Consider the following 27,517-nt stretch of genomic DNA (forward strand, 5'->3'; position numbering starts at 1 on the left):
ATTCCAAACGGCCCCTTATGGGTGTGTAACTCTTTTATTTTTTTTGCCTTTATTGATAGGACAGTAGACTGACAGGAAATGGGGAGAGAGATGGGGAGTGACACGCAACAAAGGTAGTAAGGATCAGGAATTGAACCAGCAACACGCAGTCAGGCTACACTGAGCCTACTGTATGTGGTATGCACCTGGACTGGTAGGCCAGCGGGCACCCCATGGGTGCGTAACTCAGAGTGTACATTTGTACGCTCTCAGTGTTATGGGTGTCCTTTAAATTAAAAAAGTTTGAGAACCACTGTGCTACACTAAATGGAACAGAGCCTTCAGTTACACCTGAAGTAAGAAAGGAAGCGGACCAATTTCTTTCTTTCGTGTGAATCCTATAACCACCAGGGTTCAGTTAGGTTCTTGTAAAGGAGCGCTTGTTTTCGCTGGAGATGACGGAGGCACGCCGTCGCATGAGCCGACTCAGCGCCATCCCGAGTTATGTCACGATATGGACAGAATAGAATAGTAACTTTCGGCACCTTCGTGCGGTCCAAGTGGATACAACGGAGCGCTCCCTACCTCCGGTTCAGCCAATCAGAAGCTTCCGCAGGGCGGATCTTAACTGTGTCCTGGTGGGTATTAGATACACGCATTTCTTTCCAACATGGCTGCCTATTGAGGCAGTAGAGACAGCATAGCACAACATGATACAATAATAGGTGATTTCTCACCTGGATGTTAAAGGGGGGTTATTTTTTACCCACATAGAATAGGGTGCTAATTTAAAGGTGTTTAAACATTATAATCAACAGCTATTCTTTGCACACCATAGCACAAGATGACTCTATTATACAATAGGTGATTTCTCATGTACTGTAGGATTGTAAATATTTTATAACTGCACAAATGTTGATTCTCTTTATGTTTAAAGAGAGGGGAGAGGGGCTTGGTGATATCACCTATGGTGCCAGCATAGCCAGAAACTAGCCACTGGAGAACCATGGTCCACAGATGACACCATAGCCACAACCCCACACACTGCCCTCTCCCACCTGGAGAAAAGGAACTCGTATTTGATCGCAAGATATCGTCACTGTCGGGCAGAATCCTCGTATCCTCGTAAGTTTCAAATTTAATAGTTTTATTTCCGTAAATTAAAACCCTGCCTCATCATATAAAACTGTTGCACAAAACTAGTGAGAATAGCAGATCTACAAGCACACAACGCTTTGCGTGCGAGGCGTTGTGTGCTTGTAGATCATCTATTTTCACTAGTTTTAATGTTTTTAAATGATAAATACAAAATGAACGGTTTTGTACATACAAGGTTTCCACCTGACAACGATGATATGCTGTTTATTACACCTTAGTATTCTATAGTCCCCTCCAGACGTGACACCAAGCATAGAAACCTGAACCTCAACACAGGAGCCTCTCAGCTCAATTCTGAGCTCCCTTCTCTACTCCCTGTATACAACTGCAAGGCCATGCACAACTCCAACATACAAAAGTGGTTAGGTAAGTAGAGCGTTCTTCCGGGTGTTTCAAACGCCACTGAGCGACTTTCATTGACATGAATAGCTGGGGGCGAGTGCATCAGTTGATGTGAGCTTCCCGTCATCCAGGACACAATACGACGGCAAAGCTCACAGGCTTATCAAAGATTCTAGCCACCTCAACCATAGCCTGTTTCAGACGCTAGCAAAGGGCAAGTAGCTTCATAGTCACAGAGCAACTGGCCGTAGACTGTTAAATAGCCTCTTCCCCCAGGCAATCAGGTTTATGAATGAACAGAATAGATCGACGAAAATAAGCTTGAGAAACGTTAATATCCCTTAGTTATTTATTAATTTACCTTGTATAACAAGATCATCTGACGGGTGATATATGATTGACACAGGTGACATAACTATCAAAAAATATAATATATATTTATATATATATTTATATATAATATAAAGGTGTACCTCATGCTGTTTACATTTCTGACTAACAAAGTATTCAATCAATTCAATCAACAAAGAAGTTGTAATGACAGAAGTCTGACAGAAATATGGAGGACATTAGACAATGAATGTGTATAAGGGAGAGGGAGGCAGACAGACAGTGATCGCGATGCTGCTAATCAAACTGTATAAAGTAAAAGGGCAAAATGATGATAATGATCCTATCTTCTCCATCAAGGTTAGTGGTATCGCTTCTGTTAAGGAACGCTATTGTCAAATGTCAGCTAATTGAGCGCGAGGGCCAATAAATCATAAATATGGGTCACAGATTTGATAGAAGGCATCGGTTGTCGGGCGTAACAGGCAGGTCAAAAAATTCCAGTCGCATGCATTGCATGATTATTTTGTGCCGCTCATTCTTTGTTGGTGGTTTCTCATTGATCCAAGGCATAATATTGTTCCTCGCAGCATAGGTTAAAAGATTAAACAGACGTCTGTGGAACTTGTTAACAATCTTATTATCAAGAAGTCCCAGAATCAGACAATCAAACTCAGTCAAGTTCAAACTCCACATTAAAGATCTGCTGCTGCAAAACACCCAACCAATATCGTTCAATCTTATGACATGACCATATACAGTGAATATAGCCTCCCTCTTCAATCTTACAGTACACTTAAGACAGACAGGTGATAGACTAGGGTTCATTTTATGGCGAAAGCTAGCTGAGATCTGTAATCGTTGTATGGTTTTTAGCTGAAACGACCAGGCCCTATTACACACAGAACGTTTTTTGACATTTTCAAATATTTCGCACCAAATTCATCACCAATTTCAACCCTCCCATTTCCTCTTAGTATCCTTCCTGGGTGTTAACAGTTGCATTAGATCTTAACAGGCCATAGAGAATGCTAATAAAACACCTTGTAAAATCCATTGTCAGTGCTCTCTCAATTGGAGTGTTACTGTATCTATATTAGCTAGTAGTGTGATGCATATGAGAATAAAATCACAGACCTCACTCACTAGATCGCATTTTTGTTGTATTTGATCAAACGACATGAGTATAGGACCATTAAATACATTCCCCAATGTTGTTATACCACCATCTCTCCAATAATTAAACCCAGGATCATTAGGGCCAGGAGGGAAGTCTAGATTCCCTTGAATTGAGGTGATACTTTGGCTCGACCTGCTTCGAGGCCAATTGTTGGAAACAATTGGGTTTTTACAACGTCTCACCGTTGTGGGGTCTTTAAGGAACAAAAGATTTCTGAGAGGGCAGTCACACTGTGCAGCTTCAATATCTAGCCAGAATGAAGGCTGGTCTCCCTTTAACCATAAATCGTAATTGTGCAGCTACCGGTAACTGATGATAGTGCTAATCATATAAATATATAGCACTTTTATCCAAAGTGCTTGTGCATTACATTCACCCTTTCTCACACTGAAGGCAGAGGAAACCATGCAAGGCTTATGCAAGGCTTATGCAAGCGTCTTGCTCAAGGACACTTCGACACCAACCCAGGGGGAGCCTCATAGTGACATCTTTATCGTTTGGTTGGGGGCTTAACTCAGCCATTGTAAACAATCTTGAATTGAGTGCAAAGTGCACATTTCTATGTAAGAAATAATTGAGCAATTTGAAAGGGTTTTCTTTCCTAGATCAGTAAAGAACTGCACAGTTCACAACGCTCTTCCGCGATGCAAACATCCCTTAGGTCAGCACCTTTGAATCCTACGTATCACCCTGAGAGGTGACTCTGTCAAGGACTGTTTAAATTCATATAAAGATGTTATAGCCCTGGCACTTCTATTTCAAATTGTTATGCCTGGAGCCAGAACTCGACTTATCAGTCAAGCTGTGAGGATAAAGAGTGCCCAAACTCTCAAAAAAGGTAGGCCAACTCTAAACAGAATTCATCGGTGTACCTGGCCAAAGACACTCCCAGCATATGTGCTCTACCATCTGCTGTGTCCCATGGTCCTCTCTGACAAACTTTTAAAGGCATCACACTACTCCATCCTAATGAGCTCAAGCAGGAAATGTCTGCTATCAATGTGTGGCTGATTCTCATTGTGTGGCTTGAGAAAGAGCCACCCAACCACCTCTCTATATAATACATGCTGGAATACCATTACATAAACATCACATGCTCTGCCATATGGCATCTTTACAGTGAAGACTAGAGCAGTGGTTCTCAATCTTTTCACGCACGCACGGGCACGCGCACGCACACACGCGCACACACACACACACACACACACACACACACACACACACACACACACACACACACACACACACACACACACACACACACACACACACACACACACACACACACACACACACACACACACACACACACACACACTTTGGAATTGTAGTAGTTTTGGCCAATGTTTGACCAGTGTTTATAGTAAAAGGTCTTAAATCTGGGACCCCCTAAAATCATGCATTTTGGGGTCCCGACCCACAGGTTGAGAACCACTGAACAAGGGTACTCCTGACCCCTCAGCATTGATCGAATTGGCTCACCTCCTTTATTAAAATTCAAAACATAGCCAGGGGTTATGTCAGAGCTATCCAACATTGATCCTCAGTGGAGGACTCTTTGCTTCAGGATTTCCAAGGAGTAAAACCACATCACTTCAATTAATTTTTGCATTTGAGCCGTGCCACATGATGATGCTTGCCTTCTAACTAATAAGCGGTTAACATGCAACAAACCGCTTGGTGAAAATGTTTTTAGGTTTTGTTTTTTACCCAGACAACAAATGAGTTCATGTTTTACAGAACTGCATGGCAATGAATTCAATTGGATGCGCGGAAATCAGCATGGATCCAGACATTTGTGTATTCCTCACACGGTATCTCCTTTCGCAGTTTTTAATAATGTCTCCTGAGGATTTGGTGTATGGAATAGCCAAGTTTCACGCAGGAAGACAGAACTCGCATCAATCAAAATTGAATGACAGTATTCCTATCACATTCTAGGTCATGTCAGAAGTCATAATGAAAGACACATGTGTTTTAAATAACCAGGGGGATGCTGATACAGGAGCGTCAAATGTCCTTGTCTGAATGAGGACAGGTTCAAGAGAGAATGAATTCTCAGCCACATAAAACAGTCTACAATTAAAAAAAAAAAGGAAGCAAGCCACGATGCCATGACGCTATCCCATATCCTCAAGAGAGCATGTGTGAAGGGAAAAAGGACAGGAATAAAGCTGTTGGAACGGTTTCATGGTTCTAATATAAGTCATATTTCTCAGTATGTCACAGCAGTCACCTATCAATATGCCATGTATAACTGTGAGGGCAAGATAAAGCAACGAAATGCAATCTCTTAAGTATAACTAATTCATAATGAAATGTTTCTAAATGCAGTTGTTTTTCATATCTGTACTAGAAGATAAAACAGTAAACCATTGATTCTAAAATATGGAATATGAATAGAAATACTGTTGACTTGTACCTAAAAAAAAGGTGATCTCTTCACAAGAAGACTAAACATATCCATGCTCTCCATCACAGCAAATGTGAACTGTTCATGACAAGTTCAGAATAAACTTTATTCAGGGGGGCGTGTCCTTTTATGGAGAATATAAACGTTTCAAATCTACCAAAACTGCTCTTGGCTATGAAGTGACATTGAAAGATGACATTGTCTCTAAGCTATCATCTGTATATGTCATGTCAGTTCAATTCACTGTCCTGTGAAGTTCGCTTATAGGATAAACTTCTCGCTACGAGTCTCAGAAAAAGTATTGTGGATGAGGCCATTCATACTAAAGGCTACACTGTAGCCTTTTACATGTACAGTATATATCAAGATAATAAAGGAGCTAATGATGGATTATAATGAAATGAGAAGAAAGAGGGGCGCCCGCTGCAGGTCTACTGGTCCAGGCACATACTGTACCACATAGGCATTGCCACATAGGCATTAATGCCTGGCGGCGTCGCCGCTTCGATTCCCGATTCGGACGACCTTTGCTGCATGTCACTCCCTATCTCTCCCCCCGTTTCCTGTCAGTGTACTGTCCTATCCAATAAAGGCATAAAAGCCCAAAAACAAATCTTAAAAAAAAGAAATGAAAAGAAAGTAAGGCAGGACACACATTATAACCTTCCGTAAAAAAAACGAAATCTCTGATTTGTAGAAGGTAATAAGGTATGTACTGTACATCTATACATCAATAGAAGGCATATACAGATTTATAGAAGATATTCATACAGTATGAACGTATAAGTACACTTATCTCTGTAAATTAGTGCATTAAGGAAAACATGCGTGAATGCAGTTTGTTTTATTTAGCTTGTCTTTTTGTGTTTGTGTTTTTGTTTTCTGTTCTCGTCCTCATCCTGTGCTCTGACAGCCGCAGGAGGATAAAAAAGCTTTTTTGTACAGTATATACCTATATACAGTATAAAACATGGCTGATCTGTAATAAGTAGGGAATATTCACGTGCCGCGTCCTGCAAGGTGCAGCAAAACTATTACCACTGAGATTAATATAATGGATTACGCTAACACCAAGTGCAGTACATTTTGGAATGACAAGCAGCACATAATCAGCATACATAGCACTATGTCTAGCTTTGATATTTATTGAGGAGCATGTAATAAAAAGCCTGGTGGAGGAATGAGAAGACTGCCGTGGATATTTGATATACATGGCAGCAGGCCCTAGAAGCCCCTGAGAGCGACTCAGAGTGCGCTAGCCAGCAACTCTCCTCTGCGTCAATTTGCTAACTGGAGCATGGCAAAAGACTGCACTACAGGTAGCAGCTGGTGGCTTGTGTGGAGAGTATAGGAGGTCCCCGAGACTTGCACTGATCATTACCTTTCACTCATCATTTACAGCTTAGTTCAGCAACACCAGCAATTACTGGCCCTGATGCCTTGTTACAGTGCTGGTGTCCTCTATTCTCCAGGACGGACAGACAGACAGACAGACAGACAGACAGAGAGAGAGAGGACACAGCTCAGCTGCTCCATATGAACCTCCCGTTGGCATCTCGCTAAGCACACACACCTCTGTAAACCTTCCCCAGGAGTGGTGTAAAGGCACACACATCCTCTCCAGTTGCACGTCATGTCTAGTCAGACGTTGTCAACAAGACGGGAATGGCAGACATGCGGCTAAAGATAGATCCAACGACAGCGATGAGGCATTTGAGGGGCTTTGTTTTGTGTTGGCTCACAATTTTGACAGTAAGATAAGACATGGGGAAATGTAGCCCAGCAGCCACACGTCTTTTGCTGAGCTATAACGCATTTTCTCTTGAAAATGGCAGGTGATCCATATAGATATGCAGTAAGGTCAAGTTAAGCGCAATTTATAACACATTCGGTAAAGAGAAACGTTTTTATTTTCTTTGTCTTTGCTAAATCTTTTTTAAGTTAAGAGTGATTTGGCCATTCTCTAAACCAGGGGTGCCCAAAGGTAAATCTTGATCTACCAGTAGATCACAAAGGCTGTACAAGTAGACCACAATACATGCCCCTAAAAATATAATTAAAATATTAAAAAATATGTATAAACACAAATAACAAATCCCTCTTTTTGGCATCTGTCAAAACTTGAATTAAGTTGACATGATTGATGACATCAATAAGGGCCATTCAGCTCCCTTCATACAGTAACTTCTGAAGTAGGCAAACCCCCCAATGTGATGCTTTGTGACTCTGTCAGTAGCATTACAAAGAACATTACAAAGAACTTCCATACAGAATGTGATGAAGACTTTTACCCCTATTATTTTCCATTAATTTCCAAGTACATTTGTCTTACATGTTAACGCCAGTGTTCGCCAGTGTTCAGAAACATCTTTGGGTGGGTAGATCATGTTGATCTGGTCATTTTAAAAGTAGCTGCCAAGTCAAAAAAGTCTGGGCACCCCTGCTCTAAACAAATCTAGATCAAAAAACAATCTCTGAACCAGCCTGACAGTCTGATGTGCCAGGCCAGCACTATGAGAATATTATTGATCATCTCCAACAGAGACACTACCGATTGAACATAACAAATTCATTCTCTGCTCTTGTGGCTCAGAGAAACCCGCTTAAAACACCTCATTAGAAGTTAATGAATCCAATGCAACACCTCTCATCTTATTTTATTGAAACACTGTTGTTAATGACTGACATTAGTCCATGTTTGAGCCTATTTAATTTTAGTAAGCTTCCAGAAATCTTTGGTAATGCTTTGGCTAGCAGCCCAAATCTGGCCCATATATCCTGGAATCAGATAGGCCCAAAAGGTTTGGCCACTGGTTTCTTAAGATTACTAAAGATTTGTCAAGGCCAGTCCACACCAATGCAATTTAAGGCCTAGAATTATTGAATGCTTTAACTATTGAAAAATAGCAGATATACAAGCTCACAGCGCGGCACCCGAGTGCCGCTCTGCGAGCTTGTAGATCTGCTATTTTATTTTTCGTGAAAATGTGTGTAAATCTTTGAATATATGTATTTTTCAAAGCGAACATTTGTAATTCAAATTTTGCTTCTGGGGTGTCCCTGGAACTAAATATTTTGAGATGCGGGTCCGTAGCCAAATACATATTATTTTGGGGGTCCTTCACATGAAAAGGTTTGAGCACCACTGACATAGAAACATAGGTTTCTAAAATAGCAGATCTACAAGCTCACAGTGAGCTTGTATATCTGCTATTTTTCAATAGTTAAAGCACAGAATAATGTGTAATAATATGTTCCCAGTCTAAATGGGTTAAACCCCCTCCCCTACAGTATGAAGAACATTCATGGGGGGTCCGCAGTGAATCCTTGTACCCAGGGCCCAGAATTTGGTGCGACACCCCTGGTTGCAAGGAGTAGTTCAATAATATTTTTAGTTTTTTGTCGCATTCCTAAGACAAAAATGTGATAACAATAAATTTACCCCCATTCATTCCGGGGACCCGTTTCAAAACGGGTCCCCATCCGGAATCAATGGGGGTAAATTTACTCGAATCAAATTTTTGTCTTAGGAATGTGACAAAAAACTAAAAATATTATTGAAAAAAAGTCATTTTGGGGGTGAACTACTCCTTTAAAACTGTTTTGTTGCAAGGAGTTGCGACTAGTTGCATCGGTGCGGTCTGGCCTTTTGGGCACGGTCACACCCAAGTTTAATTCTACCTATGAGGGCGGATTCTGCCAATGCTTTTCAATGGGAACTCTGAAATCCACAAATGGCAGCAAACCGCTCCGTTCACATTAAAACGCATCCCCATAGACTTTTACAAAAATATTTATAACAATTATGTTAAAGGAGTAGTTCACCCCCAAAATGACTTTTTTTCTATTGATTACTCAATAGGTAAATTTATTGTTATCACATTTTTGTCTTAGGAATGCGACAAAAAACTTAAATATTATTGAACTCTACTCTCCATGGCGTGACTAATCAATAGAAAAAAAGTCATTTTGGGGGTGAACTACTCCTTTAAGCCTAGAACCAAGCCATCCAGGATGGCAGTGAATCATGACCATAAAACCTTTGATCCTCTGTGAAAACATATTTTAATATTAAATTATTTGATATACTACATTTAATAACTACCCTTTGTTTAGCGATTTTCAAAATGTTCTTTTCATAGAAACAAAGGTTGTATGGTCATGATTCACTGCCATCCTGGATGGCTTGGTTCTAGGCTTAACATAATTGTTATAAATATTTTTGTAAAAGTCTATGGGGAAAATGAAAGACGATTTTTAAGTGGCACCAGTAAACCACTTCAGCTGCAATGCTCTCTTCACTTGCCACAAATGGCCAAAATGATGTACAGCACATTGCAAACTAGAAGCAGTGCTCTTCCGAGCACAGGTCTCCACCAGGCTGTGCGTCCTGGTGGTGCTACTGTATAAATAATAGGCCAATGTAAAAAGGGTGGCATATGTTCTTCACCTTAGACCTTTCATGGCAATCGGACTCTGCATGCATGATTTGAAGCATTGTGTTCCAAAAATGTGTTTTGCTAAAGTCTACCTGCTGGTGGCGCTATAACAGGCCAATGTGAAAAGGGTAGCATTTGTTCCTTGACATAGTGGGAATATGTGTGGCAAATTTCACGGTAATCGCAAGCTGCGTTGATGATTTGAGGCATTTTGTTCAAAAACGGAGCAATCCTGCAAACTTTGGAAGCTAATATTAGCCAATCAGGATGGAATATGAAATATCAGACGGATCAGACTTGATCACATGACTATAGAGATACTGTGTACCGATTTGTGTTATTTTTTGAGAAAATCTGAAGGAGTAATATCCAAAAATGTGTTTTACATAAGTCGGCCCAAAGGTGGCGCTATAAAAGGCTGATGTGAAAAATGCAGGGAAAGGGTTTTTCCTTGGCCTCTAGGGAGTGCGCTTACAAAGTTTGAAACTGATTGGTGGAGTTATAGGTAAAACCACAAATCGGCCTGTTATAGCGCCACCATGAGGCTGATTTCAAAAATTTTAAGTGGCATGTCTTCCTCGACCTGGTGGGAACGTGTGTGCGCGATTTCATGATAATGGCACTTTGCGTTTGGGATTTGAGGCATTTTGTTCAAAACGGCTCAATCCTACAAACTTTGGAAGCCAATCTTAGCCAATCAGGATGGAATATGCAAAATCGGACAGATCCGTGTCGATCACATGACTGTCGAGATACTGCCTACCAATTTGTAGGATTTTTGGACGAAATCTGTAAGATTAGTGCACAGAAATGTGTTTTGCGAACATCGGCCACTAGGTGGCGCTAGAAAAGGCCCATTTGAAAAATTTAGGGCAGAGGTTCTAGATTGGCATCCAGGGAATGTGTGTGCTCACTTTGGCAGCGACCGGGCCAACGGCGACTGAGATTAGGTGCACACAAACTGCGAGGACACACGGACGCACGCACGCACGCACGGACGGACACACGGACGGACAAAGGGGAAAACATACTCTCCCCCATGCCTTCGGCTGGTGGAGACAACAACAAAAAGACTACAACAGTGAGCTAATGTTAGTAAGCATTGACAAAAAAACATTCTCCATCTCTGTGTGACAGTGATACAAATAAACTTAGAACACCAATTCAGTCTCTTTCAACAATAGTCATTGTTCCACATTTCAAAATATTCTTCAAACCATTAAAGACCTATAACTGTGTCATCTTGAGAGAATTGTTTCATTCCATTTCCTTGTTTTTCACAGTAGCTTTATCTCAAAGGATTTTGACAAACATTCATTCTTCACGGTTGTGACTTGTGCTGGTGCGCACACAGTATTAATCTCTCGATAATCTAGGCGGAAATGGCTTCTCAACAGTGTGGACAAATGCACGTGAAGCGTACACTATTTGGCCAGCTGAAGCTTGGAGCCCAGTAACCAAAGCTTCAGTGGTAATCCTGTTTTCATTCCTGTCGTCTGAATTCACACTTGGCAGCCAAAAATGAGAATGCAACAGTCTGTCCACCAAACCAGCTTTCAAGAGGCAAGATTTATGATAGCTGGGGAGTAAATTAAATTCAACTTTAGATCATATCCGATGACTGATTGATTAGCTGACATGCAAGCTATAAATTAACAAAGCCAAATTTATCATGGATTTCTGCCCACTGGGCCCAAAACCCCTTTTGGCAAGAAAAGGTCCATCAGTGGATGCATTTCCAATAACCTGATTTATGAGTGGAGAAAGTCTGTTATAAACCCTGCTGAAACCCAAACAAATCTCTGAATAAACAGGATCATAAGGATTGGAAATGAAGAAATAAATAGTTTTTCCTCTATGAAAGAAATTACACACGGTTGCCTACTGCACAGACAGAAACAGTCGGATGTGCATAGATCATAGACAGACCAATCGTGGGCGGGTTTCCATTCCGAAACAGACCAATCAAAATGTACAAATTGTTTTCACCAAAATGGTTCTCTTTCTTCATTAGAATGAATTTAGTTGCTGTCAAAATAATCCATGAATTTGCTTAAGCAAGTAATCCATAGCTTTAAAGAGATGACATTAAAGGGGAATACCACTCATTTTCAACATTGAACTATGTTATTAATATAGGTATATTAATGACACAGTTCAAAGTTGAAAATGAGTGGTATTCCCCTTTAAGGCATTTTTTTAATCATTACCTTACTGGCATGTTAAATATTATGATGGTGATGACAATCAAAAGTCGTTTTGTTATTCAGTGCTTCAAGCTCTTGCTGTTGTTCCAGTAGGTGTGTTTCCACTTTCTACCATGATTTGTTACTACCCTGCACAGTGAAATCCTCAGTATAAATTTTACCCTGAGAGTGTACAAATAGAACTAAATGAACACTAGGCTTGGGTGATTATTGATATTTTCTCACGTAAATATCACAGGAGTAGGACGGGTGGGAGGTGTTATAAATGCACAAGGTTAGAGTAATTGGTAAATGGTAATGGAAAAGTGGAAGGAATTGCATGCATTTTGAGACAGAGACCTCTGGTTTGCATAGACATTTAGAGATTTGCAGAGAGAAATATTTGTGACTTGGAGTTCACCTGTTATTGAACATTGAATAAAGTATAAATTTGTTGTGGTATGGAGATGTGGGGGTGGTCGATTGTTGTGGTAAGATGGTGCTTTCAGGTAGGACAGGGCTAAATGCCTGGAGGGTGTTTTTTTTTATTTATTTTTTTAGTCCAAGGAATCACAGGAATACATGATCGTTAACTGTCAAAGAAAATAGAACCTCTTGTATTTGGGAATATTATGGGTTTTGCCGAAAAACTTTTAATGTGAAACATTAAAACGATGGATTTAATATTGCCGACTGTATTCAAACAAACAAACGCCATTTCAAAAGAATATGTGTCTGTGCTTGGTGCGACAATAACATCATATTCTGTTTTTGTTATATCTCTGATATCACAATTCAAATCATATCCATACGTTACTATGAAACACAAAGCAATGTTTTGGTGAGCAGGCATATGGAGAACAGAATCAGCCGGAGCTCTTAATTGATCCATTTGAACTTCAAAGGGGTTGTGCATGGAGTTGATTAATTATAGGCCATAAAAGTGCCAAACTCGTTCTGTGCTCGTTAGTGCTCTCTCTAATCAATGAATGCATCAAAGACAGCAATCCCTTTGATACCTGTCAGAGAGGGTAGGGGAGAGTGTGTTTGTACACACACAGATCTGCAATCTACCCTAGTATACCATTAAATCACCAAAAATAACCACATGAAATGTAGCGTCCCTATTCTGTGGTGACCATTTGGCAAAATAGTTAATGTACCAGCACACAACACGTCATGTTGTGAATTAGCAATTGAGCTAGTAGGTGTAGACGGAAAAAAGGAACAAACCATGTACAGATCCCTGGGGGATCCTGGTCCACTAAGTATATAGAGCAAAAATATTGATGTAAGAAAAAACAAATGTGATCTTCCCTTCAATCAGTGATGCAGTACGATACTGTCGCCAATCGGACCAAGCCCAATGGATTCATTTGGTTCCATTTGTACGCTCGAGTTAAATTGATAAATGAACACTGAGGATTTTGCTCTCTCTGAGTTACAAATAAATGAACACTGGGGTTGAGGCACTAGCTAGGGTTGAGGCACTAGCTAGAACCAAGATGAGGACACTACTGTTGTCAGCAAAGGCCCACTCCAGCCATCCGTCACAGGAGAGGCAGAGCTTGCTTCAAGTACAAAAGAGAGACGGGTTAAACATGATGAAGCCAGCTTGCCTTTTGAAATGCTGCTTCTTCTGTTAAATCTCAATCATGGCTTCAAACATCATCATCATAGAATCTATGGGGAGTCAAATTTGCTAAACATATAGCATAGTATACATACATGCTATTTGAAGAATACTAATTTAAGGACTATGTGATAAGTTATGCAGCCTTCATTGCATTTCACACTTTCGGTTTACGAGTTGTGTCGACAGTGTGTGCAGGCGTGTGATTGGACAATAAAATCCATTGGAGTTTATTTTTTTTAAATGTACCAGTTACATTTTATTTTCAGACTAATTAAACACATATTTGGGAAATTACTTGTGGATTACTACAGCAGACTCACCACAATTAACAAGACGGTCTCATAACAGCATGTCTTCCCTGTGCAATCTGCAGCTATGGATAGCACATTGCTAGGTGTTTGATCTGTGTGTCTGGACTGGGCCCGATATTTATGTGCATGGGGGGCAGTCTGGAATTCCATATTTGGGCAACTCCATAATTATATGGGCAGAATTGGAGGGGACATACAAGACAAATGCAGTTCGGGGGAAAGACATTGCCCTAATTTATCAAAGTGTGGCAGATCAAATTTTTGGCGTACGCCGAGTTCACCGCAATTCTCAACATTTATCATCGCATCCTGACTTTGACGTTGGCGTACGGTACACTCAGATCTCTGGGAAATCTTGCTTTTTCGAACGCACATCATTTCGACAACGGAGCATCGACAGGTATCGCTACTCACCCCAAGGAGGTTAGGGCTAGGTTTGGTTGTCGAAAAGATGACTTGTAGAAATAGCGACACGCTCCCTCAGATCTCAAGTCAGTGGAGGATTTGTCTACACCTCTTTGTTCCATTGTAGACATGCGGAGCAGCATTGTCTAACAATTTGATAGGCATCTGGACTCATGTATCCACTCCAAGATGAATATCTAACACACTAATAAATATTTCCTGTGAAAATCTAACATTTTATAAAAGCATATATCATGACATGCATGCCGATTTTATTTCCAAGTGACAGTGACAAGCAATTAAAATCTAGTGATATGGAAACCATCTAACATTGCTTATTTGCAATGTTGGTGCTTAATGATTCACCCATTTAAACAAGCTTTGCGAGGCATTCAGATAAAATTGCCGATATGGCTCAGACCTAGAAAATACACGCTTACGCGAGAGCGTTTGCGAGTGTCGGGACCGCGGCGCCGCTGATTACATCTTGTCGTGGACCGTGAGGTCTCTAAACTTATACAATAGCTAGCATACTCTCGAGTTATGGATAAAATCAAACCAAGTTTGAAGTGAGCGGTGGTGTGTGTGTGTAGCCGTGTGTGTGTAGCAGTTCATTTCAGGGTCGCGTGCGTGTGTGTGCGCGCATGTGTGACTCAACAGCACCACTTGGTCACCAGTGGTATTGCAGCTCAGGCTACAAAGTAACATGGATAGATGATAACATCCTACTAATAAAGGAGCAAACTCACGCTCTAACGCTCTAACGCTCACGCTCTAACGCTCTAACGCTCACGCTTATCTACGTTTATCTATTCACTCGCTTCAGCAACTGATACCAAAGTTCACATGGTATTGGACATTAGCATTATACCAACGCTGACGGAGCCCGAATTTCATTTCTCCCAAATTAAAGCAGTTTTTTTAGCGTTTTCTTAACCACTTCTGTTGAACTCTGCTGTCTGTTGCCAGGGTTACGGTCCGTTCCTCCAGGCCATGGGATCTGTAGCCCCACACACACACACACCCCTTTCTCTCACAGTTAGGAATGTTTCTCTCTCTCTCTCTCACACTTTCACCGGGTGCGTTTGACATATTTTGGAGCACATATCTTCGAACGGGTAAGGTCTAGTAGATAGTAACAGAGATAGTAACACACAGACAAAGTCACTCTAAGGAGACGGTGTCACCACCGCTCAAAAACACGATGCTCCACCTGTGCCCTCAGCGCAGGTAATCTTAACGCTTGTGGATTAATTTTTGCCACCGGAAGATCGGAGTTAAAACCATCCCTTCATACAGGAGCCAGCCTTCATCCATTAATACTTATAATTCATTCTTCAACCACTGTGTTCAGATTATGACTACCTTGCCAGGCTATCTGTCATAAACGTGCCATGCACGGCAGCTAGCCCATGAGTCATGGACATGTGGAATTATGATTGCTTTATTTTAGTGTAACCAACTTGAACATGCACTGCGCACTTCAGTAATGGGTTAAATTAATTCTCAAATGTATTCCGTTCATGATGATGTGACTGGTGTCATTCATGTAGGCTGCTAGCCTCCTTGTCAAAGATTGTACCATTACAGAATGGTAATCCCAGTATACCAAAATGCTGCTCGGGCTTCCAAGTACAGTAGTTGTGTGTGAGTGTGTGTGTGTGTGTGTGTGTGTGTGTGTGTGTGTGTGTGTGTGTGTGTGTGTGTGTGTGTGTGTGTGTGTGTGTGTGTGTGTAGTCTGTCGGACATGTAAGGGAGTGAGGCGTACGGGAGAAACTCTTTCCCATTGGCTTTCCTTAAGTTGTTTGGTCGTATTCCGCTTGTTCAGGTCGGACAATCGGGGCGTTTCGAGAATATTTAAGGGCGTGTTATTTAAGGGCGTGTTATTTAATGACGCTAGGTTTCAGCTGGCGCATTGATCAACGCTGAGATCAAATGTATGCTGGGATTGTCTGTATGGGATTTGTTGATAAATCTTACTTCAACGTTTACTTACACTAATATTGGGGGGGGGGGGGGGGGGAAATATTGCCTGACTGAAAGCGTCAGACTCTTCACACACTACGTTTCACTTCATTTTGGGAAAGAGTCTGATCCTTCGAGGAGACATTCTACTTCTGGGGGGGGGGGGGGGCGGGCTAAAGCCTATTGACGTCACACACACACACACACACACACACACACAAACACGCTTAGAGCCCCCGACGGCGACGTGGCGTGACATTGCAAAAATACGTTATTTCTAGGGATGGTCCGATCAGGTTTTTTGGAACCGATCACCGAGCACCGATCACAAAAGTTTGATCACCCGATACCGATCAATCACCAAACCGATCAAGTTATTATTTATATATTATTTATATTTTCTAAATGTTAATGTGTTAACTTTAATTAATTAATTCACTCATGAATTCATTTATATATTTGCCTTATAGTTATTTACCAGCATTACTATGTATTTATTATCATAGCAGTAACTAATTATTCCTTCAGCACTGTGGAAATCAATACCCCAAAATGGCCTCAAGTGGGCATACTGAACGGCTGGTTGATCGGATGCACCGATCCGATCGGATCGGTGAATTTACCTTTTGATCTAAACCACCGATTATCGCCGATCACGCTTTGATCGGCCCGATCCGATCCATTGCCGATTGATCGGTAACATCTCTAGTTATTTCTCATAACATATTATATGATTGCATGTTTACGTTAGTGCAAAATGGTATTAAAACGTAATGAAACGGCACTATTGTATAGTTTATTAAAAGAATTCGAGTCGAGCGGGCGTCCGGCTGACTCCGCCATGACAGTTTTCACGGACCAATCAGAGTCCACTAGCGACTCACGTGGGCAGAAGAGCACCAATCAGAGTCCACTAGGGACTCTCACGTGGGCAGAAGAGCTCTGAAGGGAGGGGGCTGGGGGGGGGCTGAGACCGGACCAGCCTACCACGTGCCCCAAGTCTACAGCCCTGATTGGCCCATTCAATTCGCCCGCTCTACGGGCGAGACAAAATGAAAAAATCTCCGGGGTCAGTCCACGCTACACACCACCCACCAACAGGGGGTGGTAATGTGCGGACTGATTTATCAGGCTAGGGAAAATACGCTGTTTTTTACACTCCATTGATAAATGAGGGCCATTGAGCGGTGTCTGTTTGTATTTATGTACATATGTACGGTATGTCTCACACATGGCTCATTGGCCAAGCTTTGCAGGACGCTTAATGAAATTAAAGCTGTACTGTGGAAGCTGCTCAACTAGTGGTCAGTAGCGGTATTGCTTTTTTCGGCCGGAGTCGCCGCGGACCACCGGAACGGGGGTCTGCGGACCACCGCGGCCGTCGCGAGCACCTCCGCCTTGCCGATACGATTCCGTAGAGCAGTCTCCCATCATTTTTAGACCAGAATTGAGGGAGTAGCAAGCAAGATTCCTTCACCAATGTAAACACAGTTGCTGAGGGAAGCTACTTCCTTTAGAGACAGCAAGACTCACTGTGATTGGCCGGTGGTGTATGATCGGCGCTGTGATTGGCCGGTAGTGTATCATGTGGGAGATGACATCATTTTGCCGGGAAATTCTCCCCCCCTCACAACTCATAGAAAACATATAAAGAGAAGGCTTCAGAAGCTGAAAATAACAGAGTGGGGGTTCTAAAACTTTAGCGATTTAACAGTTAGGACAATTTTAAGATTTGTTTTATAAAAAAAGTTACATGGTATAACTTTAAATCATGAAAGTAGACATCAGCAAAAGCGATCGCCGATACACGTTATCGTCAATAGACAAAAGCCCTAATAGAGTACTGTCAGGGTCCGATATTAACAGATACCCGAATGTCGGGGTCAGCTATAAAAACAACAACAACAACCTGTAGACAACCAAAGTCGGGTGTCAAAACCATGCCACATGGAGGTATTTCTATGGCCTACTGGCAGTGTAGACAAGAAAGTTGGCTTATGTAAACCTTACTGTATATTCTATAAATGCAGATTCTTATTTTATTAAATCCAGTATTATCACTATTATCACTTTGTTGTTGTTATCAGTTTTGTGGAATACGCCACACCAACATTTTGCTGCTTGTTGTACCTGTATCAGTGAAAGACAAACAAAACCCCCTTGAATCTTGAATATCTTAAATCTTGATTTGTAACGCCCTAAAAATGTTATCATTCTCTGCACCAAAAGAATGGACTCCAGTGTTCCCCAGCGGCTGCTTTTTGATATACCTCCTCTGCTGCTCAGTTATTGTTCCTCTCGCTGCTACGCTCAAACACATGTTTGCAGGACACAATGATTCCCCACAGCTCTGCAATGGGAACGCCCGTAGCGAAAGCTCATCATGAAACCATCTTGGCATTCATGATGCATGATTGATGGCATGGAGATGGCTGGAGCACTTCAGAAATCCCTTCTTTGGAGAAAAGAAATCGTCACTGTTGTGCACTGTGCAGAAACCTCGTATCTCCAACGTTTCAGATTTGTACGTTTTTCCCCCCTGCTTCATCACACAAGACTGTCGCACAAAACTAGTGAAAATAGCAGATCTACAAGCACACAAAGCCTTGCACGGCGAGGCATTGTGTGCTTGTACTAGATCTGCTTTTTTCACTATTTTAAATCATTTTGATGAAATGATAAATACAAAACTGTTTTGAACATACAAGGTTTCCACCCGACAACAGCGATAATACGATTGCTTGAATTTCGCCTTCCTTTTCGCTGTGTCACAACAGGGAACACTGGTATATTACAATGCTGCATGCAGCCCAGCCACCAATGTGCTCATCTAAAATGCCTAACGACTGTCAAGACAAAAAGTCCAATTAACTCAAATGTTATGACAATCTTTCGCATTACTTGGACAGACACCAATCTCAGGGTTTCACTTCTTGACCCATTCCCCATATTAGTAGTGTACTGGCCATAATAATCACGTGCATCACAGTAACACTGGTTACCACAGTATCACCTAGACGTGTTCTCTGCAGGCACTCCCCATTTAGCCCCTTTTTAATCCTTTCCATCCCATTACATGAACGGAGGAGGACCTGTGCATATTACACGCTCCAGCAGAGATCATTTGCTTAGGTTGTGTAGGCAGCCTAAGCTCGCATAAAATATCAGCACCGTTATTTCCGTCCCCCATCTCCATCTCATGGCTGGGAATTAGCAGCCATGAGCTGGGATGTCAAATGATAGGGTGAGAGCTGTGACATCCCAGCAAGCTCCGTGGGGTCCAGCAGTGTGTGACTCACCATACGAGTCTCCTCATCTCATCTGAGACACCGGGGTTATTCACTCAAGTGGAGGCTACAGCAGGCCTGTGAGGAGGGCTATAGTCCTCAACAGGGACAGTGATGTGTGTGTGTGAATTAAGGAGGCCAAAATGTCCAGTGTCGAACTAGCTGACAATTTATTTTAACGTGTACAAGCAGGACTGTCAGGAGAGGAGAAGCTCTGGCCATTTTTAGATGCGCTGACAGTCACAAAGACTTAGAGCCACGAGTTCATGCCCCCTTGGAATGGAAGGCTATAGAGCGTAGCTGCTGACAGCCTTATGCTCACCCTGGTCAGCTTGCAGAGACCATGGCCCTGGTCCTGTGGCATTACTCTACACACTCAACCCTCAGGCTCCGACTTATAACTAATCTTCTATCAATAACACTAACTAAAAGGTATTGCCGTTCCACTTGACTTCTTTCCATGTGACTGTACTGTACACACCAACAGAAATCACACCATCTCAGCTTTTAGTGTGCCAAGAAGAAAAAAACTGACATTTCTAACCAGTGTTTTTATTGTGCCAAGAAGAAAAAAATGACATTTCTAACCAGTGTTGAGCTCAATTCATCAGCTCTAAATTACGCGTGTCACAGCTGTAATGTAATATCACACTTGTATAAAACTGGCTATAATCTAAGGTGTCAATCATTTGATTGACACCTTAGATTATAGCCATTTTTTAGAGTATATAATAATATGAACAAGGTAAGAAATAAGTCAAATTTGAATTGGGTTTAACAAAAAGGACAAATATTTAGATAGGTACTAAAATGTAAGTCTGGTGTAATCACTTAATCTGGAATCACAAAAGTAAACAGAGATAATGTAAGTAAGGATAACATTATAAATAATTATTTATCTCGTGATAAGAGCGGATTTTCAGCCTTTGGTCTAATTTGACATTCAAAATGTCAAGTCTCTGGGGCATCACACTTCAAAAGCTGGGATAGAACACCAATTTCTCAAACACTACAATTATACAACAATGACTCTTTCTGTGTTGGAATATGACCAAGCTAAACAAACTTAGAAAGTGGTAAAATTGTGCAGTAACAATGAATAACTTGAGTCGACCTCACTTAACCTGTTTTTACATAAATGGCAAGCAATAGTCTGGAGTGAACCCGAAACAAGAAGGTTCCCAGATCGATCCCCATATCACCAACTCGTAAAGTTAAGAGAATGTGCTGGCTGCTGGCGTGCTCTCTGAAATAACAGGCAACAAGGGAAACATCAAGAGCATATCAGTGTCAAGAACCTAAGGTTGCAGGCTTGCAGCTTATGGCTTTTATGATCAATTATCTGTCAGTTCTTTCTTTTTTTATTAGGCTGTTCTATTAATCTACGCAAATAATTTCGACCATTAAAGTTTAATTGGGTAATAAACTGCTCATCACAATCCGAACCCTAACAGAATATTTTGCAATTTGTTCTACAGATTTGGAAGTGGCAGAATGACAGTGAATACTACTGTCACCTAGGGATGGGACGATATGAAAATGTCATATCACGATTATTGTGACAAAGGAAATTTACACGATTTCGTGATTTACGATATTATCACGATAATCAAAATCCATTATCCTGAGGTGGAACATTTGCCAAAGAATTGCCGATCTACAAGCTCACAACGCGTCACGTTGTGACGCGTTGTGAGCATGTAGATCGGCTATTTTTTGGCAAAGACATTTGATAAGAGAGTGAAAAAAAGTATCAAGTACGTATATTATGTACGTATATACTATGTTAAGTACCTTTTACCAACTATAGAGGGTGTAAGTGGTACCGGATATCCAGCTCGGCAAATAAAAGGTGAATTGATCCCAACGCATGACGGAGGACGATATGACGGAGGACGATATCACGATAAATTAAATCTCTGCGATACGATTATCGTGAGTGTTTTTTATCACGATAAACGATAATATCGCGTATCGTCCCATCCCTAACTGACAGTGAATGCTACTGTCACCAATGACTGCGAAAGCTCTGCCATATGCCTTTGAGCAAGGCACATTAAAACTTGGTCCAGCACCAGCAGTGCTCTATATACCTAGCTATGTAAGCATGTAAATGTAAACTATAAGCAGTATGTGTACAGTTGTAAGAGCATATACGGTATCTATAGTAGCCTGTCAGCAATACTACCCCCAGGAAAAATACAGAGTTTTAGCATATTGCATCATTGACTGTATACATGCATGCAACCGTGGATAGCAGCTAATCCTCCAGGGATTAAAGCGATGAAGACTGAATATTTACTTTTTATATTTAAGAATGTTTACCCACTCTGAGGATTGGTTATACCTTTAACATGTGGCTAGTGCTGGCGACAGGAATGTTAAATCACGAGCATGAAGGACATGCTCATCACCTGTCATAGTAAATTTGCTCAGGTGTTGGCAGTGCATTGCCTCTCATACAGACATAAGGTTATGACGCAGTTATCGTGGTGATCAAAGGACCTTACACAGGGACATCATTCGCAGCAGAGACTGAGATTTGCACTCATTTTTGAAGATTAACTTGGATGATGTGTGGGGAGCAAACCTGGAGGATTTAATCAGTCAGCTATGACCCCATCTATGAACAGGTGTGCCTGTTATCAAACACTCAACTCATTTACTTGTGCCAGATTTCCTGCTGTTTCCAGTGAATCATGGGACCTGATACCTGACAGAAATGACATGAACAGACAAGCTATTCACCCGAGGCCAGAAGAACAAACAACAAACATCTGGAATCAGAGCACTTTGGAAGTTGCATCTATTAAACAGAAATGTCCTCTTTCACAAAACGGGTAAAAACTCAAATGAAAATTGTCTTAGAATTGTATGTTTTATAACACCTCCTGGACACTCCTTTATTCTATTATTAAATGAACAAAAACTTGAGTTGTAAGTTAATATGTACTTACATTTTTTTGTCATTTTACTTCATATTTTAGATTGTAATTAGAGAAAAGAAAAGGTGAGTGTTAAAATGTTTTCATTTACTTTGTTCTATCGTTTTAGCACGTTTAGTGATCTAGATTTAAGTGGTTTGGGGCATGCATACAAGTGGCTAAATATGTCTTTTTCGACCCAATAAGCCATTGATTTCTTTTTTACTATTATTCTGTATCATTACTAGCCCCCATAAGTCACATTTGCCCATGAAAGATTGTGGTGCATCTTGGGAATGGTCTTATTGTGCGTAAAAAAAAATACATATTTAGCCACTTGTACGCATGCCCCCAGCCACTGAAAACAAAATCATTAAAATCTTTAAAACAATAGAAAGGAGTAAATGAAACATTTTAACACTCATCTTTTATTTTCTTCAATTACATTCTAAAATAAGAACCCTTGTTGTTAAAAAAAACAAAGTTGTCCTTTAAGGCTGAAATTTTGAAATTTTGAAAAACACATAGTGGCATATGTGAAGCTGCACTGCTACAAGGCCATCCTTGACAAAAAAAAGCACTACCACTATATTTTTACATGCTGAAAGTAGCTTTAGACTTAGGCCTATTGTCATTTAGTGGTTAATGTGGAATCAAGGGAATAAGTGAACAATGGTTCACTGATGATCTAATGCAAATGCAGTATTATTAGGCTACTCTTCATCACATCCTCTGGACTTTCACAGCACTGGGGTTAATCTGCTGAGCTGACCATATCTCCAATAGACTGAGAGACCTCTACCGGTGGACACTGAGACACACCTAACATCAGCTATAAGATATTAAGCGGATTGAATTGAACTCTGATAATGACTGATCAAACGCTTTTATAAAAGTAAATTAATTGTTTATTACATGACCTAATTTAGTACTGAGTAGGCTAGTTCAAGTCATTCACTCGAGGAATGCAATTGAGCTTTTTCGGAGATGTATTGGCTAATGTAGCCCACAATGCAACTAACCAGTCTATGGATGTGCGCATATTTATTCACCAGACAGTTGTTCTTGTCGTTTTTGTCACAACAAAACTATATAGTCTAAGGTCGAATATAGTCTATACTTGCGTCAGTTTGTTCAAATTAACTTTCTGGTTTGACAGGTGGTTGAGGTGGTGTAGCCTATACTGCGCGCTAATAAATTGCAGACATAAAAATACCGTAGTGTCAAAAAGTCCCTACACTTGAATATCGACTATGTTAAATTGCACCCCATATTCGCAACTTAGGGGGGGGGGGAGGAAAATAAATCCAGAAATAACAATCTTGATAGGCTACAGTTGAGTTTTCTTCACTGAGTGTTTTAACGTGTCTACGGAGAGTGCTTATTTTGACACGCCGTGGACAGACTGATTGACAGGGCGCACTGTAATCTCTTACCTGATATCTCCTGGAGAGGAACATGTGTGAAGCTGAAGCCTTTCGCAACAGAAGCGTCCCTGACCTCACTGCAGTTCCGTGCTTTAAAATCTGCTCGTGCGGCAACTGAAAGCAATGAGAAAGTGCAAATGATGGTTTCTATTCTCAACATTGTTGCCACTTCTCTGGAGAAGAAAAAAAATCCTTATTATGTTGTTCCTCTGCAGATTCCCGCTTGCTGGAAAGAAGGAAAAAAAATCCCCTGCAGCAGATCCGCAGGTAATAATAAATGACTGGGCGGTTGTTGGTGGTGGTTGCCACTTGTCACAACTATCAGTGTTCATCAACACATCTTTTCAAACAAAAGAGGTTTATTTCGCGGTGAAGAATGGCCAATAAGAGTCCCCCGACGCTGCAGAAAGCTGAACTGTGAAGTCTCAAGGTGCCACATGAATCCGGACAATGGTTTTGTTTTTCAGACGCGCTCGCTGAACTTCACTCACCAGGCAGGCGGCATAACGTATGGAGTAGCTCGTCGCTGTGTTGAAGTAGAAATGCTACGGAGAGGAGAGGAGAGGGGAGCGCTCTGAGCTCAGATCAGATGCTGTACAACAGTGTACAGCAAGCACACCACAAAATACGGAGTGGAATCCACACTCATCCTTTGAGTGGTATAGCCTAGTCCTAGAATGGCTGATTATTCCATCCATCCTTATAGACCTACACATTGCATAGGCCAGTGGTTCTCACACTTTTTCATGTCAAGGACCCCCAAATTTACACTTAGCCCAGACCCCCATTTGAAAAGATATGCCATTGACAGGGACCCCCATTATTAGAAGATTTCAAGGACACGGTTATTAGGCTATGGACCCCCATTTAATGGCATTTCTATCTCTGAGACCACACTTTAGGCCTATAATTATATTGTGAAATAAATCAATGTTAATTTTACTCAGAGAGTGTACAAATGTACAATTTGTACAATCTCTAGAGTTACAGTATACCCACCAGTAAGATGCCTAAGGCCGAAAAGCGCCCTAAAGGGCGAGGTCGTGCAGAGGGCGAGGTTGTGCAGGATGGAATTCGCACAGGACAGAATTCGCACAGGACAGAATTCATTATATCGGACTAGTTACCCACATATGGAGATGACATCAGAGATCTCCATATATCATGGGCATAAAAGGGATTCTGTTTCTGGGAATCCCCATATATGGACTTTGTAATTAATTTGATCCTTTATTAATAATAGAATTATCCATGTACATAATTATATGGACTTAATATTGACATTTTCGGGGCAGGTAGGGCTTAAATGTATGCTACTTAGTAAGGCCATGTGGGGACTTGGGCTAGTTAGCTCTGGGCCTTAGTTTTTGGGCCCGTTGAGAACTCAGTTGTTGCCAGCCGTCGATTGTCAGGTAGTTGGCGATTCGTCCGCTGGTAGAAGTGTTCTTGAAAATCTGTGGATGGTCTTGTCATCAATATGCCCATTTATGGGCTGGTCTCGAGAGCGTTGCTTGAATCTGTCGTACTAGGAGTCTTTTTATACCCCTCCTCTGCTGGTCGAGTCATCCTGGTGATGTCAGAATGTGGCAGCCATAGCCGTGATGTAGAGTTGATGTCAGTGTTGGTCAGTTCCATATGTCCATGACATCAGGGATCTCCATATACAGGCAGGTCAGACTCCATATATGGGCAGGTCAGCCATAGGCATTGAGGTCTTACAGAATCGTAAAAGGACGTACTTGTAAGGGTGGCCCAACTCACATTAACCGCCAGTGTTTAAACTGGTACCTTTGTCATTACCTTGTTACTGAATTTGCCAATAAATAATTGTAAATACACCTTTTTGGTTTGTTGTATATTATTAAGTATTATCATTAGCAGATTGTATAATTATAAGTTTCCGACAACGCCACCTCGTTTAAAGAGGAAAATAAGTGCACAAAAGGCACAACCTTTAGGGACACACAAGTTCGTTTACGGAACACCAGAGCAATATAAATCATGAGGAGAGAATGACCAGGACGACAGTTTAGAAAAGTATAACAATCTTTATTACTAGGTTACAGCGGCCTCTATCACGCCAAAAACACAATAATAAAATAAAAAGGAACCCTAGAATCCTACGGCGCCAACTAACTAAAAACTAAAAATAAGAGCACTGTCAACAATAAAACATTAATTCAAACCCCCCTTCTTTCTCTTATCGTAACGTTCTTGGTGACAATTAAAGTGCACTTAGTTTATGGTACCGGCTCGTTAAGGCCTCAAATCGTAATAGTATAATAATTACGATAATTAATTATAATGCAAGGAGCGCAGATTTAAGGACGAATAAATGTTATATAACTAAGCAGATATGAAATAATAGGCAGAGTATCGTTTCAGCAGGTGGGAATAGTGACTTCTACAGCAGGTGGGATGGCACACACAGCGGCACACAGCTCATCTTTGGTCATCTACGTCTTTAGTCCACCGTTCTGTGAATACAAAGAATACGCCAGTATCCTTGTCGTGACGACTATACAGCTCAACTCTAGGCCAGTGACTTTAGTGACAGTGGTGTACAGGATTGGATACTCACACGCAGGCAGGCTTGTGACCTGCCGCTGCGAATAGTTCGCACGACACCACAGTAGTCACAACGACCCCTCTCGTTAGCCGGGTAGCCGGTTCGGCTCGTCAGGACCCTCTCGCTCGTCTCTGGATGGCCGGACCCTGCCTGGTACCGCTGACACCCGGATCACCGTCTGGAATCCGCTGGGTTTGTAAGGTAAAGCGCTACTCGGTCCTAGCACTTTAGTTCAATAAGGTTCAGTTCAGTTACTGCCTGGCTCGGCCTGTGCCCGTCTCTCTGCTCATCACAGCCGGCCACCTGAGTCACTTCCCTCAGCCTGCTCCACACACACGTCGGCGCCCCTTGCTTGTCAACCTAGACTGAGCCTGGCGTTCCTCTTAAAGGGCCGCCTCCCACTCTGCCAGCCGCCCATTGGCTGGTCATGACGTTAGTCCCCCATACGTTGGCCAGCACCGGCGTCTAGTTATCCTATCAGTTCGCATTCAGACTCACACATGGAAAGAGAGGAGGTTTTAAAGGGGGACAGCAATACAACATTATAACCAAACGAAACATATTATACAAATTATACAAAACATGTTCAACAGAAGGAAATAATTGTAAAAACAACAATTATTAAAGGAAATAAAAATAAAAAGAATAACGCTGCTTTCCACCCCCTCACACTCCCCCCTACTTGATCGTTAGCAGTCCCTGCGACTAACTCAACCGGGCTGTACCGCACAGACGGCTGCCCAAATTAACTCCAGCAGAACGTCGGGGCCCTGATACCTCCCTGAAAGCTTCTTCCAGTTAGGCTGTCGTCTTGGTTGAATGCCTCCTCCCTTTCTCCGCCTCAATGGGACGGCCTGAGCCTCGTTCCCCCAGGTGACCTGCAACTGGGGTTCGTCCTGGAGCTTCTGAAGGGCCATCTCCTGTTCCTCAGACAGCTGCTGGTGTTCTCTCATCGGGGACACGCTC

The 27,517-nt window shown here is 41.6% G+C and overlaps 1 protein-coding gene across 1 annotated transcript in view; it reads right to left on the bottom strand.

Moving 5' to 3' along the window:
* Positions 1-24,142, bottom strand: part of LOC308307873 (glypican-6-like) — a gene marked incomplete at both ends in the record, with an annotated part of 162,731 nt that extends 138,589 nt beyond the window's left edge. The window contains one exon of the mRNA XM_080753192.1: positions 23,992-24,142. Within this exon, the coding sequence (XP_080609318.1) occupies positions 23,992-24,142 (151 nt within the window). The remainder of the gene's footprint in view (positions 1-23,991) is intronic.
* Positions 24,143-27,517: the final 3,375 nt, after the last annotated feature.

The sequence above is a fragment of the Nannobrachium achirus genome (assembly GCF_963921795.1).
Source record: "Nannobrachium achirus genome assembly, chromosome: 22".
Classification (NCBI taxonomy): domain Eukaryota; kingdom Metazoa; phylum Chordata; class Actinopteri; order Myctophiformes; family Myctophidae; genus Nannobrachium; species Nannobrachium achirus.